Source organism: Pteropus alecto, unplaced genomic scaffold (assembly GCF_000325575.1).
Source record: "Pteropus alecto unplaced genomic scaffold, ASM32557v1 scaffold150, whole genome shotgun sequence".
Lineage (NCBI taxonomy): Eukaryota > Metazoa > Chordata > Mammalia > Chiroptera > Pteropodidae > Pteropus > Pteropus alecto.
Window position 1 is genome coordinate 606,702 of NW_006429686.1, and position 25,627 is coordinate 632,328.

Genomic DNA, 25,627 nt, shown 5'->3' on the forward strand with positions numbered 1-25,627 from the left:
TGTAACATAAAAGATGTGTGCATGAATGTTCATAGCAGCATTATTCCCAATAGTCCAAAGTGGAAACAACCCAAATGTCTGTCAACTGATGAATGGTTAAATAAAATGTAGCATAACCATACCATGGAATATTATTCAGCAATAAAAGGAATGGAGTACTGATACATGCTACAATAGGGATTAATACTTCAAAAACATTTTGCTAACTGAAAAGAGTCAGTTACAAAAGACCACATATTGTGTAATTCCAGTTATATGTACTATCCAGAATAGATAAATATATAGAGATAGATAATATTTTAATGTTTGCCTAAGGTTGTGAAGGGGTGGGTGGTGGGTAATGGTGAGTAACTGTTAAGGGGCATGAGGTTTCTTTCAGGGGTGATATAATATTCTAAAATTTGTTTATGGTGATGGTTGCATAATATGTATATATTAAGAGCCACTGAATTGTGCACTTAAAGCAGTAAACTTTATGGTATGCAACTTACATATTTATATAGGTGCTTTTTAATTAATCATATTTTAATTAAATTTATTTGGGTGACATTAATAAAATTTTATAGGTTTCAAGTGTACAATTTAATAATACATCATCTGTATATTGCATTGTGTGTTAACCAGCCAGTCAAATCTATCCACTAAACTGTTGTTCAGTTTTTGTCTTATTCGTTTGTTGCTTTCAGTTTTATAGCCCACATCTGAGTGAAATAATATGGTTCTCAACTTTGTTTCTGACTTATTTCACTTAGCATGATAATCTCAAGATCCATCCATGTTGTCACAAATGGTAGTATTTCACGTTTTTAATGGCTGAGTAATATTCCATTGCATATATGTACAACATCTTCTTTATCTTGTCATCTATTGAAGGACACTTTGGTTGTCTCCATGTCTTGGCAACCATGAATAATGATGCAATGAACATCAGAGTGCACATATCTTCATGGACCTTGGATTTAAAGAGGATTTTATAAATTTGATATCAAAGGCAAGGGAAATAAAAACAAAAATAAATGAATGGTACTATATCAAACTAATAAGCTTCTGCACAACAAAAAAAGCATCAATTAAATAAAGAGGTAAACTTCTGAATGCGAGAAGTTATTTGTAAAGGTGTTTTTAAAAAACGAATATATCAAGTAAGCAATAGGTTATATGATTCTGGATTTCAAGAGTGGTTCAGACTGAAGATAATTATTTAGGTGTTGCCAGTGTATAGATTACATTAAAATGCACGAAAATAGATATTATAGTCTAGGAGAAATTGTAGATAGAACAATAAGGTGCTAGAACTGAGCCCTGAGGCGTGACAAAAATTAGAGATCAGAGAGATAAGAAGAATCCAGAAGAGGAGACAGGAAGAAATGAGACCAGTTAGCAGAGTTGTATATTATTCTACAGCCACGATCAACTGTGTGTGGGAGACAAATCATGAGAAAGTGGTATACCAAGAGCCAAGAGAAGAAATTTTTTCAAGGAAGAGGGAGTGATCAATTTTTCCTAAACATTGCTGATACGTTAAATAAAAGAGGACTGGAAAGAATTTAGCAGTGTATTTAACAATGTAGAGGTCCTTGATGTCCGTGACAAGGGCTCTTTAGCTCTTTTCATGGAATGGTGAGGATGAAAGTCTAATTGGAGTTAATATAAAACTGATTTGAGGAAGAGAAATTGCAGAGACTCAATTTGATATATGGATGGATGAAATGGTGGGAGCTACTGACTGTTTTTATTTTCTCAGTGAAGTAGGAATGCAGATCACTAAGTGAGAATGAGAATGAGGGAGATTTTAGAAGATTAAAGACAGAAGAGAAAATAAGAATTTTTCATCTTTCTAAATGTGAATGTGAAAAGTGAGTGGACTAGGGAAGTGTAGTATAAGTTACTGAATGGCTTTCAGTCACGAATTAAAAATGAGACCAGTTAGTATAGTTGTGTATTTTCTATGGCCACAATTAGCTACATTGATGTGGTGTAGATCAGACGAAGTGTTCGATTCAAGGACATTTGTGACTTTGCCAAGCTAAAGAAAGGCAATAGAGTTAAGGGACCATGCAAAGGATTGATTATGTTGCTACATCATGAAATCTTAGCTGAGTAAGTTAGAGATTGAGAACTTCTTTGAGTGAGGGTGAAAAGCAGTAAAAAGGTGTTACGATGAATGGATTATAAGTATATTTGAGGTCAAAGAATTTTTGTAGTCCAGTGATGGAGGGAGTCAGCTGGAAAAATAAACGTGGTGGTCTGAGAGTGGGACAATTGAAACTGAACTTATGAAAAAGTATAGTCATTGGTAATGATAGGGTCTAGAGTCTATTACTATGATAGTGGATGATTGAGATAATGTGGTTTATTTGGATAAGAAGTCATGAAGGAGGAGAAATATTGACTGAATCATCTAAGCAGACAATAACTTCACCAAGAATTAAAAGTAATGTTGGAGAAAACGACAGCCAGCCAGTGCTAAAGTTTTTAAGGAATAAGGAGGAATGATGTGGGAGTCTGAAATAAGGATAGGTAATGGGTAGCATAGCATGATAGCAAGAGATTTGAAGGTGGAGGCTATCAAGGAGAAAGAAGGGAAAATAATATAAGAGAGACAATTGTTTGGAAACTGCAACAGGCACAAGTAAAAGGATCAGGTTACTGGGCAAGGGATGTAGAAAGGGTAATGAGAGGTGATCAGAAATTTCTGGACTTCATCATAACAATAAGGTCTCGTTTTTCAAATATTTCACTTCTTCAATTACATTAAGTTACATTTTTTTTCAAATGTAGGTGACATGATAACTAATTGTGGTTGTAATTTGTTCTCGCTGAATTTCTTCTCCCCAAGCTCATGGAGGATTCCTTTTTCTTGGGCAAATACGGAGATTATATACTGTAACTTAAAGCAAACCTGTCTCAAAATCTTTTTCACATTTTTTAAGCCTAAGCTCTTTGACACAATTATGTTACGTAATTCCCATAAGGGAAAAGGAAAGATCTAATTATACTTTATATGGAATGAGGTGGAGTCAGAAGTACAAGAACTTAGCGGGAGAAAGATTCACCAGGATTAGGAAAGGATATAAGGAACTGTGGGTTACTAAAGCATCAGGGACTCATGCCCACTCAGCACCCAGAGAGGTGGTATGATCACAGTGGATATGACCCTATGTATCTGAGGTCCCTGTTTTGACAGAGATTTCCATTGCCACACATGACACAGATGTCTGAGTCACTGCAAAGGACTAAGTGAGCAATAAGTGTATCAGTGTTGACCAGTGTATACTACATACCAATGATGTATCCCTGAATTTTCGATCCCTGAGATCGAATTTAATAGATGAATGAGGAAAGTCCAATTAATGATTAAGATTAAATTTTCTTTCAGACTGTAGAATAAGAAATTGAATTAAAATAAATAACCTTTTTGTTTTGATTTTTTTTTTTTTGCACATTCTGGTTTGTGGAGTAAAATTCATAATTATATTTTGCATTGTCAAATGAATCACTTTTCCCAGCCTGTCATTTAATATCATATAATATTGATTTTACCTGTAGAGAGAATATTTTCATTTTTATGTTATCCAATTTGCATTGAACTTCATTATATTCATTCCTATCTCAACTTGTGAGACTCAACTTCATGGTGTCGAATGCTTGCTTTTAGACTTTTGGAAAGATGGTCCCATTTGGCATGCAGTTTAATGGCTACCTGTTCACCTGCAAGTCAGACACACACTTTCATCTGCCAAAATGAACCTTCAGGGAATGCCTGGAATTATATATATCTGTGTAAGGAAACATAATTAAAATTTTTAGATGCTACAACATAGAGTCAATCTTGTAAAAAAAAAAAACACATTTAAATCAAATGTTTGTATGAAACAGCCAGTTAAATGGCTCATTTTTGTGCCGTTTTTATGTCATTAAACGATCTTTGTTATTACTCATGATTCTTGGGTAATTACTAAGGGGCATAGCGATCCCTTGTGTGTTGTGTTTAAAGGTAAACAAAGCTTAAAAAGATACTATTTTAATTTTATTTTAACCTAGTTTTTGTATCATTTCAGGTTTGTAGGGTAAAATCATTTGAAATTATCCAAAATAGGTCATTATCTTTTGGTCACCAGAACACAGATAGCACTTTGATGAATCTAATGGGTTTGTGAATTTTAATTTTAAGCTGTTGTAAATAAAATAGCAATAGGACAATCAAGATAAAGGAAAAGGCTCACTTCTCCCTTTCAATTCATGTTTTTATTTAGACTGTTCTGTATGTTAAGCACCAAATGAGGCACTTTGACATATGGGGGAGCAAAAATATAAGAAAAAGTGTATCCCAAACCTGATTTTTTACTTGTCTGCAAAGTAGGCAGTGGACTAATTTCAGAAAATATAAATCCATATAGAATCAATTTTACTTTCTCAGGAACTATTCTTTTTGAATTAGATAACATGGTTGTGAATGACATAAGACATAATATAGGACAATGTTTCCTGAAACATCTTTGGCCTTTAATTCATTAGCTGCCTCCATTCAATTTTTGGAATTAAAGAACAGCCATAATCAATGGCTTTATTATCTGCAGGAATCTGAGTATCCTAAGGGCTAAAAGCCCTATAAATAAAAAAAAAAAAAAAGTACTATTATATAGGAAATCACAGTGTTGGAAAAGATTCAGTTAATAGACTTGCAATATTAGTTTATAAACCCACTGCTCCCTTTGAGAGTGATAAAGTTAGTAATAGCAGCTTCTACTCATGACCTACCCTGTCCTCATCTTTGGTAAACGGATCCCTAAGACAGTGTCCTCTCTTGGCCTTGGGGCATCGCTTTCCCCATTCTAATTTCAATCTGTGATATTTTTGTTCCTTGGCTCATAACATTGGCTTTTAAAGTACTTGAAGTCTATGGACCTTATATATCAAGCTTAATGAGTCAATTTGATCGGAATAAAGCAATTTGAATTTAGTCTCTAAAAGCCTGAACAAGTTTAACATGTCTGGATAACCCAATTCCTAAATGCTTTGCCACACTTGGCAAATTATAAACATATCCAGCTGGCTCTAATGGGAAAGCTTAATGAACTTCTCTCCAGAATATTCCGAGACAATAGATATTTATGAGACTGTGCCTCTAATGCTTCTGTGACCAGCTGAGAAAAGTGCTATTCCTTTTATGACTCCAGGTAAAGGGCTCTATTTCCTTGACAATCTGCTACCATTACTCTGTCTTCTATTTTCCACCATCAGCCTGCACTAAATAAACCCTTTCTTAAATGCTAAGAAACTATCCATCTTTACTTCTCTCTTCGGATAATGGTAACTTTTGGATAAGGTTCCTCCTCTTTCTTGGAATTTGGAACACTGAGGGTGGAATGGGAAGTAAGTTAGCATTAAAACATGCATGGGTTTTACTTACACTATGTGAGTCTGTGTGTCTGTGTAAAGTTCCACACATTTAAAGGAAAATTAATTAGTCTCTAAATCCACCACTGTAACCAGAAAGATTTTAGCCAGATTAATATACTCCTACTTGGCCAAAATTCCCAATGGAAAATCAGGTATAACCCCTGACACCTTCCAACTAGTGTATTATTACTCATTTTAAAGAAATGAATATTCCTTGAATGAGTCCTAATTATGAGGCATTAGACAAATATATTTCAAATAATGACGCTAAAAAATAATTTTTTAAGTTTTTATTTTTAGAAATTGAATAATGGTTCATTGTAGACTTTCTGATGAAACGATTAGCAGTCAGTCTCAAAGATGATTTCAATAATTTTTAAAGTTAGAGCACAGATTGAATACAAATCAATTTAAATAGGTACATTTTAAAAAAAGAATTGAAGAGTATCTAAAAAATCTCATTAAATACATGTGGTGTTATTCCTAGTTTTATGGATACTGTCTTAATTAAGTCCTAGCAGAAAATACTTAATTTATCTAAAAACTAGTCACACTAAAAATATTAAAATTTATCTAATGGTTTGTATGGTGTGTGTATGTGTGTGTGCACATGCGATTTTTGCTTTGCCTATTTTACTATCTTAATAGTTATCCTTTATTAGGGTTTCCTCTGAGGATCTTACCCTAGTTAAACAGACAAAATCACTAAGAGCTTTTCTTGTCACTCTTTTTCAGATATCATTTTCTAGTTTTCAAATATTTCCAATAATGCATTTTGGACAAAGGCTTTGGTGGAAAAAACAAAAAACAAATAAAGTACACTAAAATAAAACTGTACTCTGTTCCAATGTTACTGACAACCTACCAGATCTTTCATGATTCAAATCAGGGATAAGGAAATTGGCTTGTCAGGAGTCCTCCACCACATTTCTGTGAAGGGTCAGGGCTTCCAGATGCTGTAGCCACAAGGTGAGATATGAGTATATTTTCTTCTTTCTACTACTATGCACTGACTAGGAAATTTAATTGTCCCTTCACTTTCTTGTTTTAGCTGGCAAAAATTATAAAAATTCCACATGGATTAATATCTAAATTGGAAATATCATTACTTACAAATCACTTTAAATATTTTCAGTCTTTTCTATTTGGCTACCCAACATTTCAATGTCCCTTCTTAATATATGTCAAACTTCCTTTTTTCATTAACACATTGTCCTTCAAAATTTAGTTACACATTTTGCATTCTCTCTGGCTTCTTTACTTTGGGACTTTTCTGTAGGTGCAGCTCACTATTTCTATATTTACTAGCCTAACAGCCACAGAACACAATGAGAGTTGACTTCCTAAAATCGTTTACTCTCCTACTGCTTTTAAAATATGATTTTAAGGTAAAACTGATTTTCGAACCTTAACTTTGAGTAAATATTATAAAGAAAAAATGAATTCTTAAAAGACATCATTCTACACACTACTTAAATGAGAAAATTTTCTGAAATTCAAACATAGCAAGCTCCATTTGCTCAGCAATGAGGTACTTGCACAAAGTTCCCCATGGCCTTCTTGGTGTACAAACTTATAATAATGAAGACTACTTCTAAGGAAATAATTTGACATAAAAGTTTTTTTTTCTTCTCTTTAAACTACTTAATTAAAAAAAAAATAACATTCGAGTTGTAAACACTCAAGGATAAGCCAGTTTTAGGATCCCATTATTGTGTCACAGTAACAGAAATGTGAATCACATTTATTTCTTTAATTCGTGGATTCAGGTTCTCCTAAATTCTCATTAATGAGCTACTAAACTCTTGATATAAGTTGTTAGGAAAATCCAAATCATCATTCCTGGCATCAAGCTACCAAGAAAGTAATGTGCTATTATGAAATCACACATAGTCAGCTGCTTTTGTATTTTGGTTAACCAGGTAGTTTAAAAATTATGATCCCACTAACACTGTCTTCAGATTTTAGAAGCAGAACTAGAGGAATTATACTGAGGTATACTTTGTGGTAGTTCTGTTGCCTCTATTGTCTCAGAGCTAACCATGGTGTTGAGAACGGATATGCAAAAATTACGCTTTTCACTAGGTAGCAGTTACCATAGGTGACCAAACACCACCTACGTATGGCATCTATAACATATAGGGGTGATAAACTAGCATATTTTTTACTATTCTAAATTAGTGGACTTAGGTATTTGATTAAATTGTGTTTTCTTCAAAATCCTTTTTTTTTTTTTACCTATACCATTAAGTCCCTACATGTGAACATATCGCTTTTAGATTAACATCCAATTTTACAGGAATAGAAACATTAAAAAGACATAATTTTTAGGGGGGGAGGTAGATAAGGGTAAAGAGGGTCAAATGTAAGATGACGGAAGGAAATTTAACTGGATGGTGAACATACAATGTAATGTACATATGATTAAATTGTACATTGGAAACCTATGTAATTTCATTAACCAATGTCACTCTAATTTTTAATTAAAACACACAAGTTTTAGCAACCAAAGTTATTTGTTGTTGCAGTTTTTTAATAACTAGAGGAAAATTTTTATATAGTTTAATCTGGAATTGGGAAAATACTGAATGCTGTCTGATGGTCATAGTGTTGGCCAGATAAGAATTTTGTTAAATCAACCAATCTGTCCTTGGGAGTAGAATTTGACACCTACTTTAAAATATCTTTTGAAAAACTAATTCTACAGTACATGTGCATAGATTTCAGTCCTGTATTCAGGCCTGCAAGTGTATTATTTGGTGGTTTTTAAAATGCTATTGCACATCTTTGGGGTTTCTGAGGAAAATAAAACATCTGAGGTTTTCTTCCTACCTACTTATTGGGAGAAAATCAGCTTAATATGGAGTAAAAGAGCACAACTCGTCTCTAACTGTGGGCTTAACCATCATGGAGCAACGAGAAAATGGGTGGCCTTTTCCCCTTTATCACTGTAGTTTCCTCCAGGCATGCAGGTTGTTCAACCTTAGTCTGGTTTATAGCATAGTCCTTATTTTTTTCATTTCTTAATCTAACCTTTGGTTCTTTAAGTGACTTTTTAAATTTGTATATGGTTTGTTGCTATTTTTTTCCTGAAAAACCTCATTCAGTGCCAATTCTTTTGAAAGCTGGTTGAAATCTAACGCATTACAGGTTTATTTACTCCATGCTGTAAAATCTGAATATAGATACTGTCCAAACTGTCCAAAGAATAATATTTGAATTCACAGTAACAAAAGTTACGAAGTTTGTGCAAAAGACATTGTACACCATTGGAGTACATAGAGCTTGCTATAGTTAATTTTATATATAAAGCTACATTTCTCATTAAAACTATTCTGTGCTACATTAAAAGTAAAGTATCTGATTTAATTTTTCCCTAATAATAAAACTGAATGCTTATTTAATCTCAGAAATTTTAAGATGCAACTTGTACATTTATGATATTTGTAAATGTTGTACTAAATCATTGGAACCTTTTAAACACCATAATTGATTTGGAGCTCTTCAAGTTTTCCAAGGGTCATAAAGTAAACCCGGCTGTGGCGATTGCGCAGGGTAGAGGTAAAAAACAGCTTTAAAAAGAGAGAAAGAGATACCATCAATAAATATTTAACACATTGTAACCTGATATTTGATACATAAAACCATAATTTCAATTTATCTACATCAACCAATTAAAATTATAAGCCATAGTGTTTTTCAGAACAGAATTTCCTCAAATTAAAAGATAAGAATTTAAAATAGTATGTAGTCTAAATTATACATTATAAAACACTTATTCATTTTTAATTTTTATTAAAATACAGCTAACATACAATATTATATTAGTTTCAAATGTATGCCTTAGTTATTCAACATTTATATACCTTAAGAAGTGATCACCATAAGTCTAGTAACCATCTGACACTGTGCGTTATTACAATATTATTGACTATATTCCCTATGTTGCAATTTATATCCCCAGGATTTATTTTATAACTGGAAAATTGAACCTGTTATTCCCCTTCACCTTTTCCTCCTCTTTAAAAAACATTTTAATTACAGTTAACATTCAATATTATTTTATATTAGTTTCAAGTGTATAGCATAGTGGTTAGCATGAATTCTAGTACATAATTAGGTATTCAGCAAACAGAAACACTTTTCCTTCCTCTGTTATTGGATTATGTTGAAAACTATAAAAGGTAGATTTACTCAATCATTCTATTTTAAAATATATTGTTATGAACATGAAAAGAATTATGCATCAAAGACAATCATGGATTTTGCACCAAATAAAATAGCGGCTAAGTTTTACTTAGGACATAGTTAAAATTTTTACTGTTTTTGAAGTTTCTTTTTGAAATCAAATTTCATCATTTACCAATTCAGTGTTTCTACTGCCAAATGCGAAATTGTTTTTATCAACAATATGCCAATTTGAGAAATAACATAAATATATTTTGGTCAAAAGGAAAAATATATAAATTTCCTTAGTTAATTCTCATTGCTTGCTTTATTTTTTTCTCTAACTGGAAGATGTAAGCCATACCTTGTCACCTCGAGTACACAGAAATCTCAGCTTCTTAATTGACCTGCGTTTCAGTTCACTTTCCAGATGCCTCGATTGCAAAGAGCGAACTTCAATGGCCTTTTGGCCCCATCCTGTAATTCGCTGTGTACACTCATAAGCTACAATAAAAAATTAAAAATCAGAAAAACACAAAATGTTTCTATAAGTGATAGAAAATTATAACTCATTCAACATTTGGTTATTAAGAGGCTGATGATTACAGTTTGAGTAAACACATTTTTTCCCTCCTTCTATTGTCAGTCATTTAGCCATTATGCTCCTCAGCAGTGGTGCTAAAACCAGCAATCTGTTATCAATATTGTGACCAACATTGAATAACATTGGAGAATATTCATATTTTCCAATACCACAGAAAAATCTAAGGGTTAATTCTACCCTGTTTGTAGAAAGTCAAATCTACCCACAGCCATTCTTTATTTTACAGTCTAGTTGAGATATAGCATTCCCTAAGGGTTTGTAATTGTGCTCAAGTAACATACATGGAAACCTGATTAACTTTCGACATTAACACTGTTAAAAAATGACTTGCTCAAATGATGACTTTAGCAACTCTAATGCAATTCAGTGAATTATTATGTTATAAACAGAACTAAAGCTAATTCGATACTGTTAATGCTCTCTCTTGCTCAGGAAATTTTTATAAGATTTCAACTTTTATACCTTGTTTTTATATTACGTGGTGACAATAAAAATTACGGCAATTGCTTTAAACCAATCTAATGATGTAAATAACCATACAGTCAGCTACTGCTGTACAGTATTCTTGACATAAGGAGCAGTATTGTTAAAAGTTTAACTTTCAAGTTGATATTCTTTTTATGTACTTTATGGGGAAGCAAATGTCCATAAATAAATACAATCTTGTATTTAACATAATATCAAAATTTTGTGTCAAGTTAAAATAGTCTGCAAAATGCTAAATCAAGGGACCTTCATTCTCATGATGACATGATTAAAATGATTAAACTCAATTCATTAGACTTTCCATTTTCATCTATTATAAAGGCAATAAACTCTGCATTGATATAATTAAAATATAACAAAAAATATTTTCCTTATCTTTTTCAAAGGTTCTAGGATGCCTTTGTTTAATCCAAAATTTACATGTCCTATACATCTATACATCAAATATATATAGACTCATGAAAAAATTATTAAACTTTTATAAACATGAATTTTCATAGGCACTGTGAACCATTTTGAATCTTTCAACTAAAACTTGCCAAGTACTTATTAATTCTTGTTTTCTTTTGCATTATAATTAAAAATATTTATGTTTATGAAATTGACATAAATTGTAATTAAATTACAATCATATTTTTATTTAGACAATGGTCTCCTGGAAAGAGACTTTATAAGTACAATTTCAGACTAGAATTAAAATCACACCAGATTTAAGAGAAGTAAAGGGAATCCACAGCCTAAGTGATGGGAATGAGTAATAGATTTAATGTACCTGGATTTGAAATTTTTTTCACCTATGTGAATGTGTCATTAAAATTGATTTTTTTAAACAAACACAGAGATAAAAATTTATAAACTTAATGCACAGGTTACTTGCTGAGTCCAAGTACACAGTTCATATGGCATTCCATAATTTCTACCTTAATTCTGAAATACACTAATCAGCCACTTAACTTAGTTTCTGAGCTAGCTTACTTATGAGATGAAATCCAATGATTTTGAGTGGGAATGCTTAATGATACTTGCGGTGATTGTTAAGCCTGTATATATTTTTTTGAACATCCAGAGCAATGATCTTATTATTGAAAACATTTAATATATCTCAAGGAAATGTAAGATTTAGATTGGGAAAATCTGGATCTTGGTTAGTTTAAATAAAAAAAAAGTCGTTTTTAGACAGAAAATGAGAGTTATTGATTTCCTTAATATCAGTGCTATACTGTAGTCTTCGGTATACTCTCTAAATACCCTTAATATACAAATCAAAATATCGTGTTTTTATAGGACTATAATTTATTTTACATTTAAAGAGACGTGTTTCAAACTCTAGCAACTTAAAATAGCTTTTTTATTTTAGGTCAGAAGTTGTCCTAAGGACAAGTGCTGTACCAGATGACTTTTTAAGAGCCCTTTGATTCCTATGATTGTCTAATGACATAAATATTGGAGTTTGTTTAGTTTTTCATTTGAACTGAATTTTTTAAAATTTTAATTTCTGATTAACATATTGATCACAAAAGTACCACTGTAATGGTTATATCAGGATTCTGTATTTTCAGTTTTTTCCTCAAGATCTGTTAATTATATTGCAAGCATTTACCTTCCGTCACTTAAAATAGTTTTAAACTCTCTATGAGTTCTTACTTATTTGAAGAAATTGAAAGAGGTTTTCAGGACGATCTTTAACACTATGTATGCAAAAAGAAATGATTCTGCAGATGCAGTGCAAAGTGCCATCATTTCATAATGAAAAAAATGTTCATTAAAAATCAATTCTTTCAGACTGGTCCTTCTAGCCACATTTAGCCATTTAATAGAGATTTCAGAAGCTAGTGACTTCTCTATGGAAAAACTACCTTTCTCTCTCTTTCTCCCTCTCTCTCTCCCTCCTCTTTCTCTCTCCCTTTCTTTTCTACTTTATTTGCTTCATCAAATTCCTCATATTTTCAGGAACATTTATCATTCCTCAATCCATTCTACTCTCTCTAATATGTTTTACTGTTTATATGCATTCTGTTCCCTATCCAGAATAACCTCTGTAGTCGTCAAGCCTTGGAGACATATACAAGAGTCTCAAGTTATTCAGATTTTCCAGATCTGCTGTCCTGCACTGATCAGGAAGAAAAAATGCCCTGGCTTGATGAAGATAAAAAGGCAGTTTTCTTTATGTTGCCATCTGGGTGGTACCTAATGGGCATTCCGGTCAGTCATATTTATCTCTTTTGTAAATGAAGTATGATGAAATCTTAGTGACAACCAATATGTCATATATTCAGTTTGTATTTAATTCTTCACAAGACTATTACTCACTAAACAGAACACTATTGACTGTATGAAACAGAACGATTTTGCTCTTCTTTTATGACTATTTGTCAGTCTCCTAAGAAAAGGTAAACCCCAAAATTGATGTGACGAAATGAAGCATTTTCAACATCTGTGTAAAATCTGCAAGCAAAGGGAGTTAAAATAAAGTTATACATTATTGTGGAAAGGAATCCCTTTCCCATTTTAATTATATGATTATTGCAAATGAACAACTAAGACCGCCAAAATCAGTCTCTGTGGTAGCCTTGTGGATTCATTAAGCCTATGACAAACACACACATCACATTACTAAGGGAATATTTATGTAATATCCCAAATTAACCCTATATGCCTAGAGAAAATACGATACCTTAAGAGACAGACGCTTCTATGGGACTATCTGAAAGAGGAAAATTTTTATACATACCTACTGAAGATGGTATGTATTTCCACACTTCAAGGATCTTCTTGAAGAGTTGTTCATTTGCTTCCGTAGAAAGGGCTTCAGTATCGAAGGTGAGCATCATGCCAATTCCCAAGGAATCAGGTAAAATGATGATATTCTGTAGTATAATGATTTCCAGGGGCTGGAATTATGTTTCATAAGGATTTATATGTCCAATATTTAATCACTACTAGTTTAATTGAGGAAGATTGGTTGAGCAATAAAGACCGAAAAGGGGTTCAAAGTACAGAGAGGAAGAGAAACTTTTACTTCCATTTTAAACAGCATGCTGTTGAACACTTAAGAAGAGCCTTCTTTATGTCATGATGTCATTACTGTTTTATATTCGCCTTTAAATTTAGGACAAATCTTTGTTTGAAAAGAGCAGAGTTATATTTCCAACATAGAAATTCATTGAAATTTCACAAAGTATTATATACAATGATAGAAGAAATATTGCTTGTCTCAGAGTTGGATTTCAGCACATTAATGAATACTTTAGCAATGAATGTGTGAATCGAGTAACAAATACATAATCACTGATTATCCACCAATTCATTCAGATCAGAAATAGAAAATTAACTTAAAAATAACTCGAGCTTAAAATGTTTACAAGGAGCAGTTTTATAATGTTCTTCACTGCTTGAAATCTAAGTTATCCTTTTTTCACACACAAAAAAATGTAAGATTTTCTTATCCAATTTAAGTAATCTTAATATACCTTCAATACACAAATTTGGAGATATATTAGGTGGCATAATATTAAACACTAAGAGATATCTAAGAATTTCTGACTTTCACGATGCATAAAACAAGTGACAAAATTTGCTAAAAACTACAGATATTGTCATGTTAATAGTATTTCCTTGAGAAATAAACAATTACATTCTTCTATCATTTCTCCAATTTAGCAAGTTACAAGAAAAAAGGTCAAAAACTATACTTGCCAAACCCAGCGAACTCAGGCTAAGTGCTTGAGGCCATGTCTCAGCAACAACAATCCTTAAAACTAAAATGGGGATCCAGAGGCGAAAAGCAATTTTTATGCGTTTCCTGGGCACTTGCATGAGCAATTGAATCCAAAAAGAGATGAAGGAAGTGAGAAAGAAATTGCAAGAAAAAAGGTTGTCTCAAAAAAATCCGTTTAGAGTAAAGCTGGACTGGTGTAAATCCAGACAGCCTGAGAGGTAATTCTCTTGCTTCTCAGATGGTTCCTGAAGTAACCAGATATTCTTTAGCACACATGGCTTCTTTGTAGCATTACGACTTTTGTCATCTAGTTCTCTTGAAAATAATATTTTTAGTACATGCTGTTTCGGAAGACACTTTCCCCTCCCTTACGTTAGAGTCCTTTCTCTTTTAATGGGTTAAGACACTAGAGTGTTTAGCTAAAAATACCATTTTTAAATATGCTTAAGGTATCCTAATTAGGTCAGAAAGTTTTTTTTTTAACTCTTTTCTCCTTAGTCATTGAGTGAAACACAGTGTTTTATCTTTTTCAATGACTTTTGAAATAAGTGTAAACTTGGACCAGTGCTGCAATGTTCAATACTGCACTAGCTTCAAAATAAAGCTATTTGATGTTAAACTGCTAAAATATTAGTTGTTGACAAACTGGGGTATTAAGAAAGGGTGAGATAAATTTGTTGGTTTAGCCTTTCTTTTTAAATATAATTTTCAAAAGGACAAATATCACTGCCATCAACAAATCTGAGACACAGCAGAATTATATTTTGTATGATGTGTGTGTGGGAAGAATATTATGTTGTGTTCGAGCTATTTATATAAATGACGTATACAACATTTTTACAATTATCTGTTTCTTAGATGTGCTGTATTTTCATTATTTATAATTATTTAAGAGTTGAGCTGCAATAGCTTTTTAAATGTTGAATCTTTTTATCGGAAATTCTAACTATAATTAATATTATAAGAGAACCACTTTATGAGCATTTTCTATCACTACAATCTGTATAAAGAAGGGAGATAAAACATAATAATACTGTGATACTGGCGTTATATTTTTAAAGAATCTGTTAATGCATTATGGGGTGCAGAAGGACTAAAGCAGGAAATGTAAGCTCATATGCCTATTAGTGGAAGTTATAAATCCATAAAGATGAATGGATAGAGAATATATAGCATATATTCCATAGAAGTCCAGATTTTAAAGTATAAACTCTATTCATTTAAAAATAAAAGACACTGTTCCAGACAAACACTATTTATCTGCAGGACAGACTCAGTTGTTTGGACTAAAAAGCCATCAGTGAATTTTTGTTTATCCATTACTACTTTCTGGCATTCTACATTTACCTTTTAGGTCTCAGTTCCAGTACAGATATTGATAATCATGTTTTTAAACCTTTAAGAGTTTTGACAATTGTGAAAAACTCAAACTGTGGTAAAAAATATTTTCCAAGGATCTTACGTTATTTGGCAGGGTCACATCAGACATAACCTCAGATTCTGCATCAATGATATGATATCCATCTGCTGAGCTGAAGAAAATCTTTAGTCTTTTTTCAGAACCAATAGCTAGGTCAACTGTCACTGGCTTATGACCAAGTGTTGGAAATACCTGTAGATATAAAATCAAATATGGCCAAAAGGCCAAAAATGACACTATAAGACAAAAATCCCCCTGCCCTTTTGCTTAACAGGTTTATAAAACTCAGGTGATTTTTTTTTAACTTACATAATGTATTTAGAAACCTATGTATTACAACTTTTATTAGATCTGGTACTACAATGAGAACATAATTATATTCAGGTTCTAAATATTAAGTTTCCCTTCGAAAGCTAGAACTCTAATAATCATAAGAGCCCTGCACTCTATTTGCTGTCTTTAAATTCCTTGCCTTGAGCTTCAGCAAATGAAGGAGCTCATCTGGTCTCTTAAAACGGTTCGCTGGATCAGCTGCCTGTATTTTTGCCAGTATTCGTATATAGGCTTCATAGGACATGTAGTCTCCTTCAGAGTCTGCTGATTGATCAATGCATACTTGGTAAGGAATGAAAAATGCCAGACATGTTAACCTACCATAGACTGGATGTACACTAGGCTCCTACGGTTCCTAGTCCAAGGAAACAAAAAGCCAAACAGGATTCATTGCCACGTTCAGGTCATAGTAGGTCATAGTAGAGGACTGGGCATCACAGGGTTCACCATACTGTAGTCATGAAGTGAGATTCGAGAACTGGAGTGAAGACTTGGACCAGGAATTGCGTATCAGACTGTTGATCTTATCTTCTTTGTTTTCCAGCTCCATATCAGGTAGCTCTGACCAATCAGCAGACACCCAAGAACAAACCCATATCCAAATACTGACAGCTGACCCAAGGTCCAATTTAGGGAGATCAGATCAGGGATGTGATTTCTGTTGGGGTGGACCAGGCTGTCTGTATAGTAGTCTATGTTATTTATAAAAGAACATAAATTTATCATGTAAACAGAAATTGAGGGCCAGTCGTAAAAATTAGCTCACCTTTATTATATACATGTGATGTTTTGGCCTACAAAATATACCATGTGAACAGATCCTGACCCAAGACACAAAAGTATTTCATGAATACCTTTCTGAGGTCTATAATGACATGTCCTTATCAGCATTTTATAAAAATTTGTCCATGGGCTAACTAGTTAAAATCACCTGGAACATTTGCTAAAGATATAGATTCTCAGGCTCCACTACAGACCTACTAATTTGGCCTGAGGTTGGGTCTGAGATCTAAACTTTTAACAAATGCTCCAGATGATTCTGATGCACACCCCAGATTAAGACTCTATATAATGCTGCCAGTTCATTAGTCAGTCTTCATTACTATGGAATAAGTATAAAATAATCTTATTTATGTGGAATTCTGAAGCATTATAAAAAGATAATACAGATTAAAAGTCCCCAGTTTATGAGATGTGATTAAAAAATAATCAGCAACTTAATTGTTAGGGATGCTAAATGGTTACCTCAAGGCTGATGCACAGAAGTTCAATTAAATCATAATAAAGGTAGAAATAGTACTGGTAATCCAAATAAACCCAACCACCATTCTTTGCAATAGTTCTACAGAGAAATGTGTTTACAGTTCCAGCTTGGAAAGAATATAGACCCACCTTTTCCTCCTCATTCCCTTCTATTGTGTCCCTGGTAATTAAAGGCTTTCTCTTCCTTCATTTCTCTACTGTTGGATTCCCCTCTCTATCATTGCCACACCTTTCCTTACTTTCTCTCTTCTCTCTACCCCATACTAACATTGAAAAACTTCTTTCTTAGCTTCAAGTCATAGGGGTGGCACTGAAAGCCTGTGTTAGGGTTCTAGAAAAGAAGGTCTTCATGTTGACTACAAGAATTGGGAGTAAGAAGCTGGTGGGGAGGTCTTCTAAGGGAAGGAGTCAGGGATTTCCCTCACACTTGCTGTGGTGCCTGTGAATTGTCTAAAAAAAGGTTAAACAATAATTATTGACATGGTATATTCAAATTACATTAACTGTAGAAGAATGATATATATTTCTGCTACTATATTCCAAAATATTTTCTTGTTTACAAAAAAATATATATATATATATATCTATAAAAGAAAAAGAAACCACTCACTTTAATAGCAGTACTTTCATCAAAGGACTTTGGTGCCCATGCATAAAGGTGAATTGATGATTTCAAAGCAATTGCAATATATGTTGTTTCTTCATGTTGAACTACAATGATAAAATATAAAGAAGCAACAATGCTGCAGAGTTAACAAGAACACTCAAATATTTGTATTTGTCATAGAAAATATCATAACCACAATGTAAGAGTATAAATCATATTTTTTTAGAAAAGTTATTTGGTTACATTTTGAAGATCCCCTCAAAGGCATCACAATTATTATATAGCTTAATGGAGTCTAAACGTTAGCCTTCAAGAGCACTCTAAATTGTACACTGTAAACTATACACATTTGCTCAAAGAACTTAAAGAGGACTTTGTTCATAGATGGGTAGACCACATTGTTAAGAGGGCAATACCATCCAAATGATCTACAGATTCACTGCCATCTCTCTTAAAATCCCAATGACCTTTAATGCAGAAATGCAAATGCTAATTGTAAAATTCACGTGGAATTAGAAGAGGCTCCACATAGCTAAAGCAATTGAAAAAGAAGAAAACAAACTTGGAAGACTCACACTTCCTGATTTCAAAACTTACTACAAGCTACACTAATCAAAACAGTGTAGTACTGACATAGGAATAGATATAAAATTGGAGGTTTACAAATAAACCCATACATCTATGGCCAATGATGTCAAGCTCATTCAACAGGGAAAGAATAGTCTCTTCAACGAATGGTACTGGAACAACTGAATATCTACATACAAAAGAGTAAAGCTGGACCCCTTATCTTATACCATATATAAAAATTAACTCAAAATGGATCAAAGACCTAAATGTAAGAATTAAAATTATAAAATTCTTAGAAGTAAATATAGGACTAAATCTTCATGGCAATGAATTTTTATATTTGATTCCAAAGGAATAAGCAACAAAAGAAAAAAAAAAGTAGATAAATTGGATTTCAACAAAATTGAAACTTCCATGCATGAAAGGACACTATTGAGAAAGTGAAAAGATAAGCTATGAAATAGGAGAAAATATTTGCAAATCATATATCTGATAAGGGTCTAGTATCCAGAAAATAAAAAAAAGATTGCTTACAACTAAACAACAAAAAGACAACCAAAAGAAAATATATAAATAGTCAGTAGACACTTAAAAAGATGCTCAACAACATTGATTCATCAGGGAAATGCAAATCAAAACTACAATGAGATGCAACATTACACCCACTTGAATGGTAGAACCTGCAAGTGTTAATAAAGATGAAAAGAAAATGGAGCCTTTATACTTATGGCAATGTAAAATGGTGCAGCCACTTTAAAAAAAACTGTCTGGAAAAACTATCCAAGATAAAAAACAAACAAAGAAACAAACAAACAAAAAAACATACATTCCCATGTACAAAGACATGTATTAATACATTTTTACAAGCATTGTTCCTAACAGACAAAACAGTGGAGTGCCAATGTATAAACAATGAACACATAAAACATTGGATAAATGCAAGGTGATAAATCTATAAAGTGCAAAACTATTCAACAATAAAAAGGAAGTACTGATACTTGTTGCATAGGGTACGGAATGGATGAACCTTAAAAATATTAAGTGACAGAGGCCTGTCACAAAAGATCACATAATGCAAGATTTCATTTAAATAAATAGTCCAGAAGAGTTAAATCTATAGCAAAAGAAAGTAGATCAGTGGTTCCTGTTGACCCTGAGAAAGAAGATACCTACCAAGAAGAGCTCCTGGTGACTAAATGGACTCAAATTTAAAAGCAAAACCTAGCAGTTGTTTCTAAACAGGGGCCTTTCATGCAAACCACACTTCAGGGAGAAGCCTGAACTGAACTGCCTGCCTGCACTGACTTCCTGCCTGCTGAGCCAGCCCTTATAAAGGAGTTATTGAAATCGTATTTCAACTAATAAGACTGAGACTTGATGTCCATTCGGAGTTTCCCAGCTATCTAATTATTAGCACCTCCATCAAAAAATCAGAGCAGCTCCATTCTGACTAATAAAGACAGTTCCTTTTGGACCAAACCGCAAGGATTTGGAATACTCATTTGCATGAAGATAGACCAATCAGGGACCCAAGGCAGAGACTTCTTCCTATATAGTCCTATATAGGTCAGCTCCCCTCTGGTCCGGAGAGCATACTATCCCTTTCTACCAAAGACTAAATCCTGTGTTTCTCTGCTGGAGCTGAAACGCCAAAGACATCTGGCCACAGCAGAGTGGAACAGACCAGCACAGGGCAGAGTGGAGTGCACCAGACTGGAGCAGGTGGAACAGACCAGAGCAGAGCAGAGCTGTCTAGCCTGAGAGGGGTATTGACCCAGGGCCGCCTCACAGCCATGCCGTTTCACAGCCCTGCTGCTTCATAATTGAGCTGTTACACACCTGTGCTGTTCTCACAGCCATGTTTTGTCACAATAGGATCATTTGCACTGAAAAGTTTCTTCCTTCACCACACCCCAAAGTGGGGACATCTGTTGGCATTGAGTTGGTGCTAATACCCATATTGCTTGACATTATCTATGATTATGAGGGGACTGAAAAAGATGTGATTGAAAAAGAGATTGAATATGGAGTGATTGCTAATGCAATGGGGATTCTTTGGGGGCTAATGAAAATAAGGTCAGGGTGATGGTTACACAACTCTATAAACATACTGAAAACCATTAAATCGTTTACTTTAAAATGAGTGCATTTTATGGTATGTAAATTATTTCAATAGAGTTTTACAGAGAAAACATGTATAAAAATGTATATGCTTTTCCTCAGATAAAATTTCTGCTCTTATGGAATATGTAGTGTCCTACCTGCTAGATTTATTCTTAGTGAAATCGATATATAAGTTCGTTCTCTCTCTCTCTCTCTCTCTCTCTCTCTCTCTCTCTCTCTCTCTCATTGCAGCACACACACACACACACACACACACACATCAGGCTTACACTTTCTTTGTCTTTTGCACTATTCCTAAGATGATCAAAGAAACATGATTAATAAACCTCAAATGAGCAAAGGAATTCTACTTTTCCACATGTCAGTAGGACAAATATTTTTATTTGTTTTGAGAGCTGAGATGGGTTGGAATGGGATCAGCCAGGAAAACTAGACTTAGCTAGTCATCCCGCCTACCAAGAGCAGAATCTGCAAGATGGTCATCTTTGTAAACTCTTTCTTATTGAACTAAAATTTTTACAAGTTGGTAGGAAACATTTCTGCTATATAAACTTTTGGGTTAACATCTGGTGATATCATTCACCTCTGGCTACCAAATTTACATAATATTATTTGAAGAAAAAGTAGTGATACATAAAACTAGTAGTGTATTTAATGCCTAATTTGGGTATTCATTTCTTTCTTCAGTGATACATGTGTACCTATGTACACACATATGGAAACTTATCCTGGGAAAGTCTCTTTATATGCAGAACAGAAATGGTCAGGATAGAAATATCCTGATGCAACTCATATGAAGTGATTCTAGCTATCTCTTACCTATATCACTAATTCTGCCTGAAGGGAAACTAGTGAAGAGGAAAGAAGAAAATGAAGGCTGAGAGTAGAGGGGATTTTCTCCAAAAACAGAACAGAATGGGATAACATTACTTCCCAGTTGTTTATGGATGAGTACAGGATTCTGAGACCCTGGAGTTGTAACTCCATTTCATAGTGGATGATTGTGAAGAGACAGGGGATATGAAAACACTCTAATCAGACAAAATATATTTAGTAATTATATTCTTAAATCTCAACAGTGAGAGCGAGATCCAGCAGACCATAGAAAATTTTTCCTTTTGACTCCATAAGAGCGATTTTCCAATTAGCAATAAAAGGAATTATTATGTGATTCTGTTTTATTGCTGTTTCAAGGAAAGATAATGTCATATGAATCATCATTCAGGTTATTGAAGATATATCAAGAACATTTATAGAATTTTATAGAGACAGGAATAAAATATCAGTTCATCTGAACTAATTAGAGTGACTGGGGAGGAAAGAAAGGTGAGAAAATAAACCAAATTTAACTTCGATCAGTATTTCAGCTAATCGATATTTTTTCTCAATAACAGCCAAAATCGTGGCACAAAGGACCTGGAATCTATCTCAATGAAATTCACTCATTTTTATATGAAGTTACAATCTTTTCCTTTGTCTACTTTGCCTTTCACAACAATGTACTTCATCAAATGAAGGGAAGAAAAATGTGTATACGTATAGTAAATATGAAATGTGACTTACGAACACTGAAGTGTTCACAGCCTGTCAACTTATCAATAGCTTTGCAGGCTTCCTCCGTCTTTAGCATTTTCTCTTGTCTTCTTTTACTTTCTGGATCATCATTCAAAATCTTGTTCTTCAGCCAGGTCAAATGATACATCCGAAGTCTGTTCTTACGTCCTGATAGATAAGATATACTGTTTCAAGTCACTCTATTTTTTTCACATATTAGAAGAACAAAAGAGTAAAGGTATTTTGCCACTTTAACCAAATGTTTTCATTAAAGTAAAAAGCAATCTTAAAAAACTGCACTGCATCAGAGTCTTCTCTTTAGAGTTTGGAAATGTGATGGCAAAGTTTCTCACTTAAAGAAGACAAAGTGTCCCAGCTACCTATGCAACTGTCTGAAATGAATAGAAAATACTTCTTTGGGACAGCTTAAAGACTTCCACTGAGCAGGCAACAGAATTAACATTCATTCATTTGGACCTTGGCTTTTATCTAAGTTATGACCCTTCTAGGATTCAGAGATCCAGAAGCTGTCCCTAGTAGTGTGTATGTATGACTAATATAATGACTAATATATTGACTGTTAGGAATTCAGGGACACTGGGATGGATCTCTCTGTGCTCTTTCATTTCAGCATACTTTCAAAATAATTGAAGAGTTTAATAATTTTTTCTCAACCCAATTTATTTTTTTTCTTTCAGTTAATGGTTTATTTTTTAAATAACTTTTTTTCCCGGCTTCATTGAAATATAATAGACAATTAGTTGATCTTATTTACATTGCACAATTCAATTAGCTGTTCTCAATTATAGTTGGCATACAATAGTATATTAGTTTCAGTTGTACAGCATAGTGATTAGAGACCTATATAACTCACAAAGTGATCACCCCACTAAAACACCCCCTTACATATTACAACATTGTTAACTATTTTCCTTATGGTATACTTTACATTTTCATGTCCATTTTGCAACTATCGATTTGCACTTCTTAATTCCTTTGCCCTTTTTCATCATCCCCTCAACTCCCTCTCTTCTAGTAGCCCTCGAAATATTCTCTGTATCTATGAGGTTATATCCGTTTTTGTTGTTGTTGTTGATTTTGTTTAGGTTCCACATGCATGTGAAATCATGTGATATTTGTCTTTCTCTATCTGACTTATTTCATTCAGGACAATACCCTCTAGGTCCATCAAAGCAATATTTTTTTCCATCCCCTTCCTTTTAGTCTCTGTGTGTCTGTCTTTTAATCTGAAGTGAGTCTCTTGGAGGCAGCACATGTAGGGGTCTTGTTTTCTTATCCATTCATCCACTCTATCCTTTGGTTGGAGCACTTAATTCTTTTCCACTTGAGGTACTTGTTGAGAGGAATGTAGTTATTACCATTCTTCATTCCTGTTTTTGATATATGTTTTTTCTTCTTAACGAAGTCTTTTCAACATTTCCTGTAATACTGGCTTGGTATTGATGAATACCTTTAGCTTATTTTTGTCTGGGAAGCTCTTTATGTGTCCTTTGACTTTAACTGATAGCTTTGCTGGAGGATGTATTCTTGGTTGTAGATTCTTGATTTTCACCACTTGGAATATTTTGTGCTAAGCCCTTCTGTCCTGCAGTTTCTTTTGAGAAACCAGCTGCCAGTCTTATAGGTGCTCCCTCGTAGGTAACTAACTGCTTTTCTCTTGCTGCTTTTAAGATTCACTCTTTGAATTTAACTTTTGGCATTTTACTTATGATGTGTCTTGGTGTCGGCCATTTTGGGATCTTGGTTTATGAGACTCTGAGCTTCCTGGGGTTTTATGTCTATTTCCTTCACCAGGTTAGGGAAGTTTTCCATCATTATTTCTTCAAATAGCTCTTCAACTTCTTATTTTCCTTCAGGTACTCTATGACACAGGTATTTTTACAGTTAATTGTGTCTCTTAGGCTCCTTAAATTATTATTATAGTCTTGGATTCTTTCTTTGCCATTCTGATTGAGTGTCATTGGCTTCCCCATCCCCTATATTGGTGGTTTGATCCTCTTCAACTACTCTGTTGATTCCCTCTAATATACTCTTCATCTCAGATAAGTTCTGTATTTCTGACTGGTTCCCTTTTATAATTTCCATTTCCATTTTTATGTTCTTTTATCTATTTGTTAAAGTTCTCACTGAGTTCATCTACACTTCCCCTAATTTGTTCATTTTTTATGGTTTTTATCTCTTTGTTAAAGTTCTCACTGAGTTCATCTACTCTTCCCCTAAGTTCACTGAACATCTTTATAACCAGTGTTTTGCACTCTGCATCTGTTAGATTGCTTGACTCCATTATTCTTGGATCTCTGTTCTGTTCTCATATGGTTTCTGCTTCTTTATCTTTCTATTTTGGCTGCCTTTCTGTGTCTGTTTCTATATACTCAGCAAAGCTCTTAGGTTTCTTGGTCTTATTAGTGTGGCTTTGTGGAGTAGGTGTCTAGTGGTACAGTCCTGAGAGGGGTTCAGCTCCAGGCCAAGTTTAGCCCCAGCCTGTACCCCTCCAGGGCCACCTGTTAAGATTCAGCAAGCAATCCACAGATGTTGTGCTTATAGTTGCCTCAAGAAACCGCATCAGAAACTGAGGCCAACTGCCACTAGTGTGAGTCTTGGCGCTACTCAGCAAGGAGCGCCTGACTCTCCAAGGACCCACCTGGATGTGACTTGGGTGGGGCTGCAAGTTGGGGGAGGTGGAGTTTCAGGGAATCCTCTGGCTGGAGTGATCTCTGTTATCGAGTTTGAAGATGTCTCAGCTATAGTGGCACTGAGTCTGTACGCTGGGAGTGGGGAGGACTCAATAGAGGAACAACAGATACCACCAGCACTTATGTCTGGGAGAGAGCCTCATCTCCGGCCCTTGCTCCGACAACTGAGCGTCCCTCTCTAAGTCCTTGGTGCCCCACCCAGAGCAGCCAACTTGGCGCTGGTACTCAGAGCTAGCAAGTCCGTCACCGAGAAAGTCCGCTTGCAGACACGGCACCTTTAAGAGGTGTCTGCAGCTGCTGGCTGCAGCTGCCACAGCCTCTGTCCTATTCAGCCGCTGGAGACCAGGCGGCCTCGTGTCTTCGCCCCCTCTTACTTTCAACCATTGAAGGGTGATTTCTTATTTCTCTCCCTAGTTTTAGTGCTTCTGTTCATCTAGATCCCAGGAGGCTTTGCTTGCTGTTTGCTCTGTGTTTCTGTCACAACAAGGATGAAGAAAGCCTCTATCATCTACGTCATTTTCCCTAACCTATTCAACCAAATTTATTTTTAATGTTAAATTTCTAATTGTAAATCTCAGCAAATATGTACAATTCCTTCAGGAAAATCAGAACTTTAACAATACACATTTCTTTTTCTATATAGTGACTTATATTCATTTTTAGG

At 34.0% G+C, this 25,627-nt stretch overlaps 1 protein-coding gene across 1 annotated transcript in view; it reads right to left on the reverse strand.

The window, feature by feature from the left end:
- Positions 1 to 8,147: 8,147 nt before the first annotated feature.
- NRK (Nik related kinase) overlaps positions 8,148 to 25,627 on the reverse strand; it is a 154,658-nt gene continuing 137,178 nt past the window's right edge. The window contains exons 24-30 of the mRNA XM_006904025.1: positions 22,259 to 22,417; positions 18,001 to 18,105; positions 16,271 to 16,413; positions 15,841 to 15,990; positions 13,392 to 13,551; positions 9,935 to 10,074; positions 8,148 to 8,975 (exon numbers count right to left, since the gene is read on the reverse strand). Of these exons, the coding sequence (XP_006904087.1) occupies positions 8,880 to 8,975; positions 9,935 to 10,074; positions 13,392 to 13,551; positions 15,841 to 15,990; positions 16,271 to 16,413; positions 18,001 to 18,105; positions 22,259 to 22,417 (953 nt within the window). The 3' untranslated portion in view covers positions 8,148 to 8,879. The remainder of the gene's footprint in view (positions 8,976 to 9,934; positions 10,075 to 13,391; positions 13,552 to 15,840; positions 15,991 to 16,270; positions 16,414 to 18,000; positions 18,106 to 22,258; positions 22,418 to 25,627) is intronic.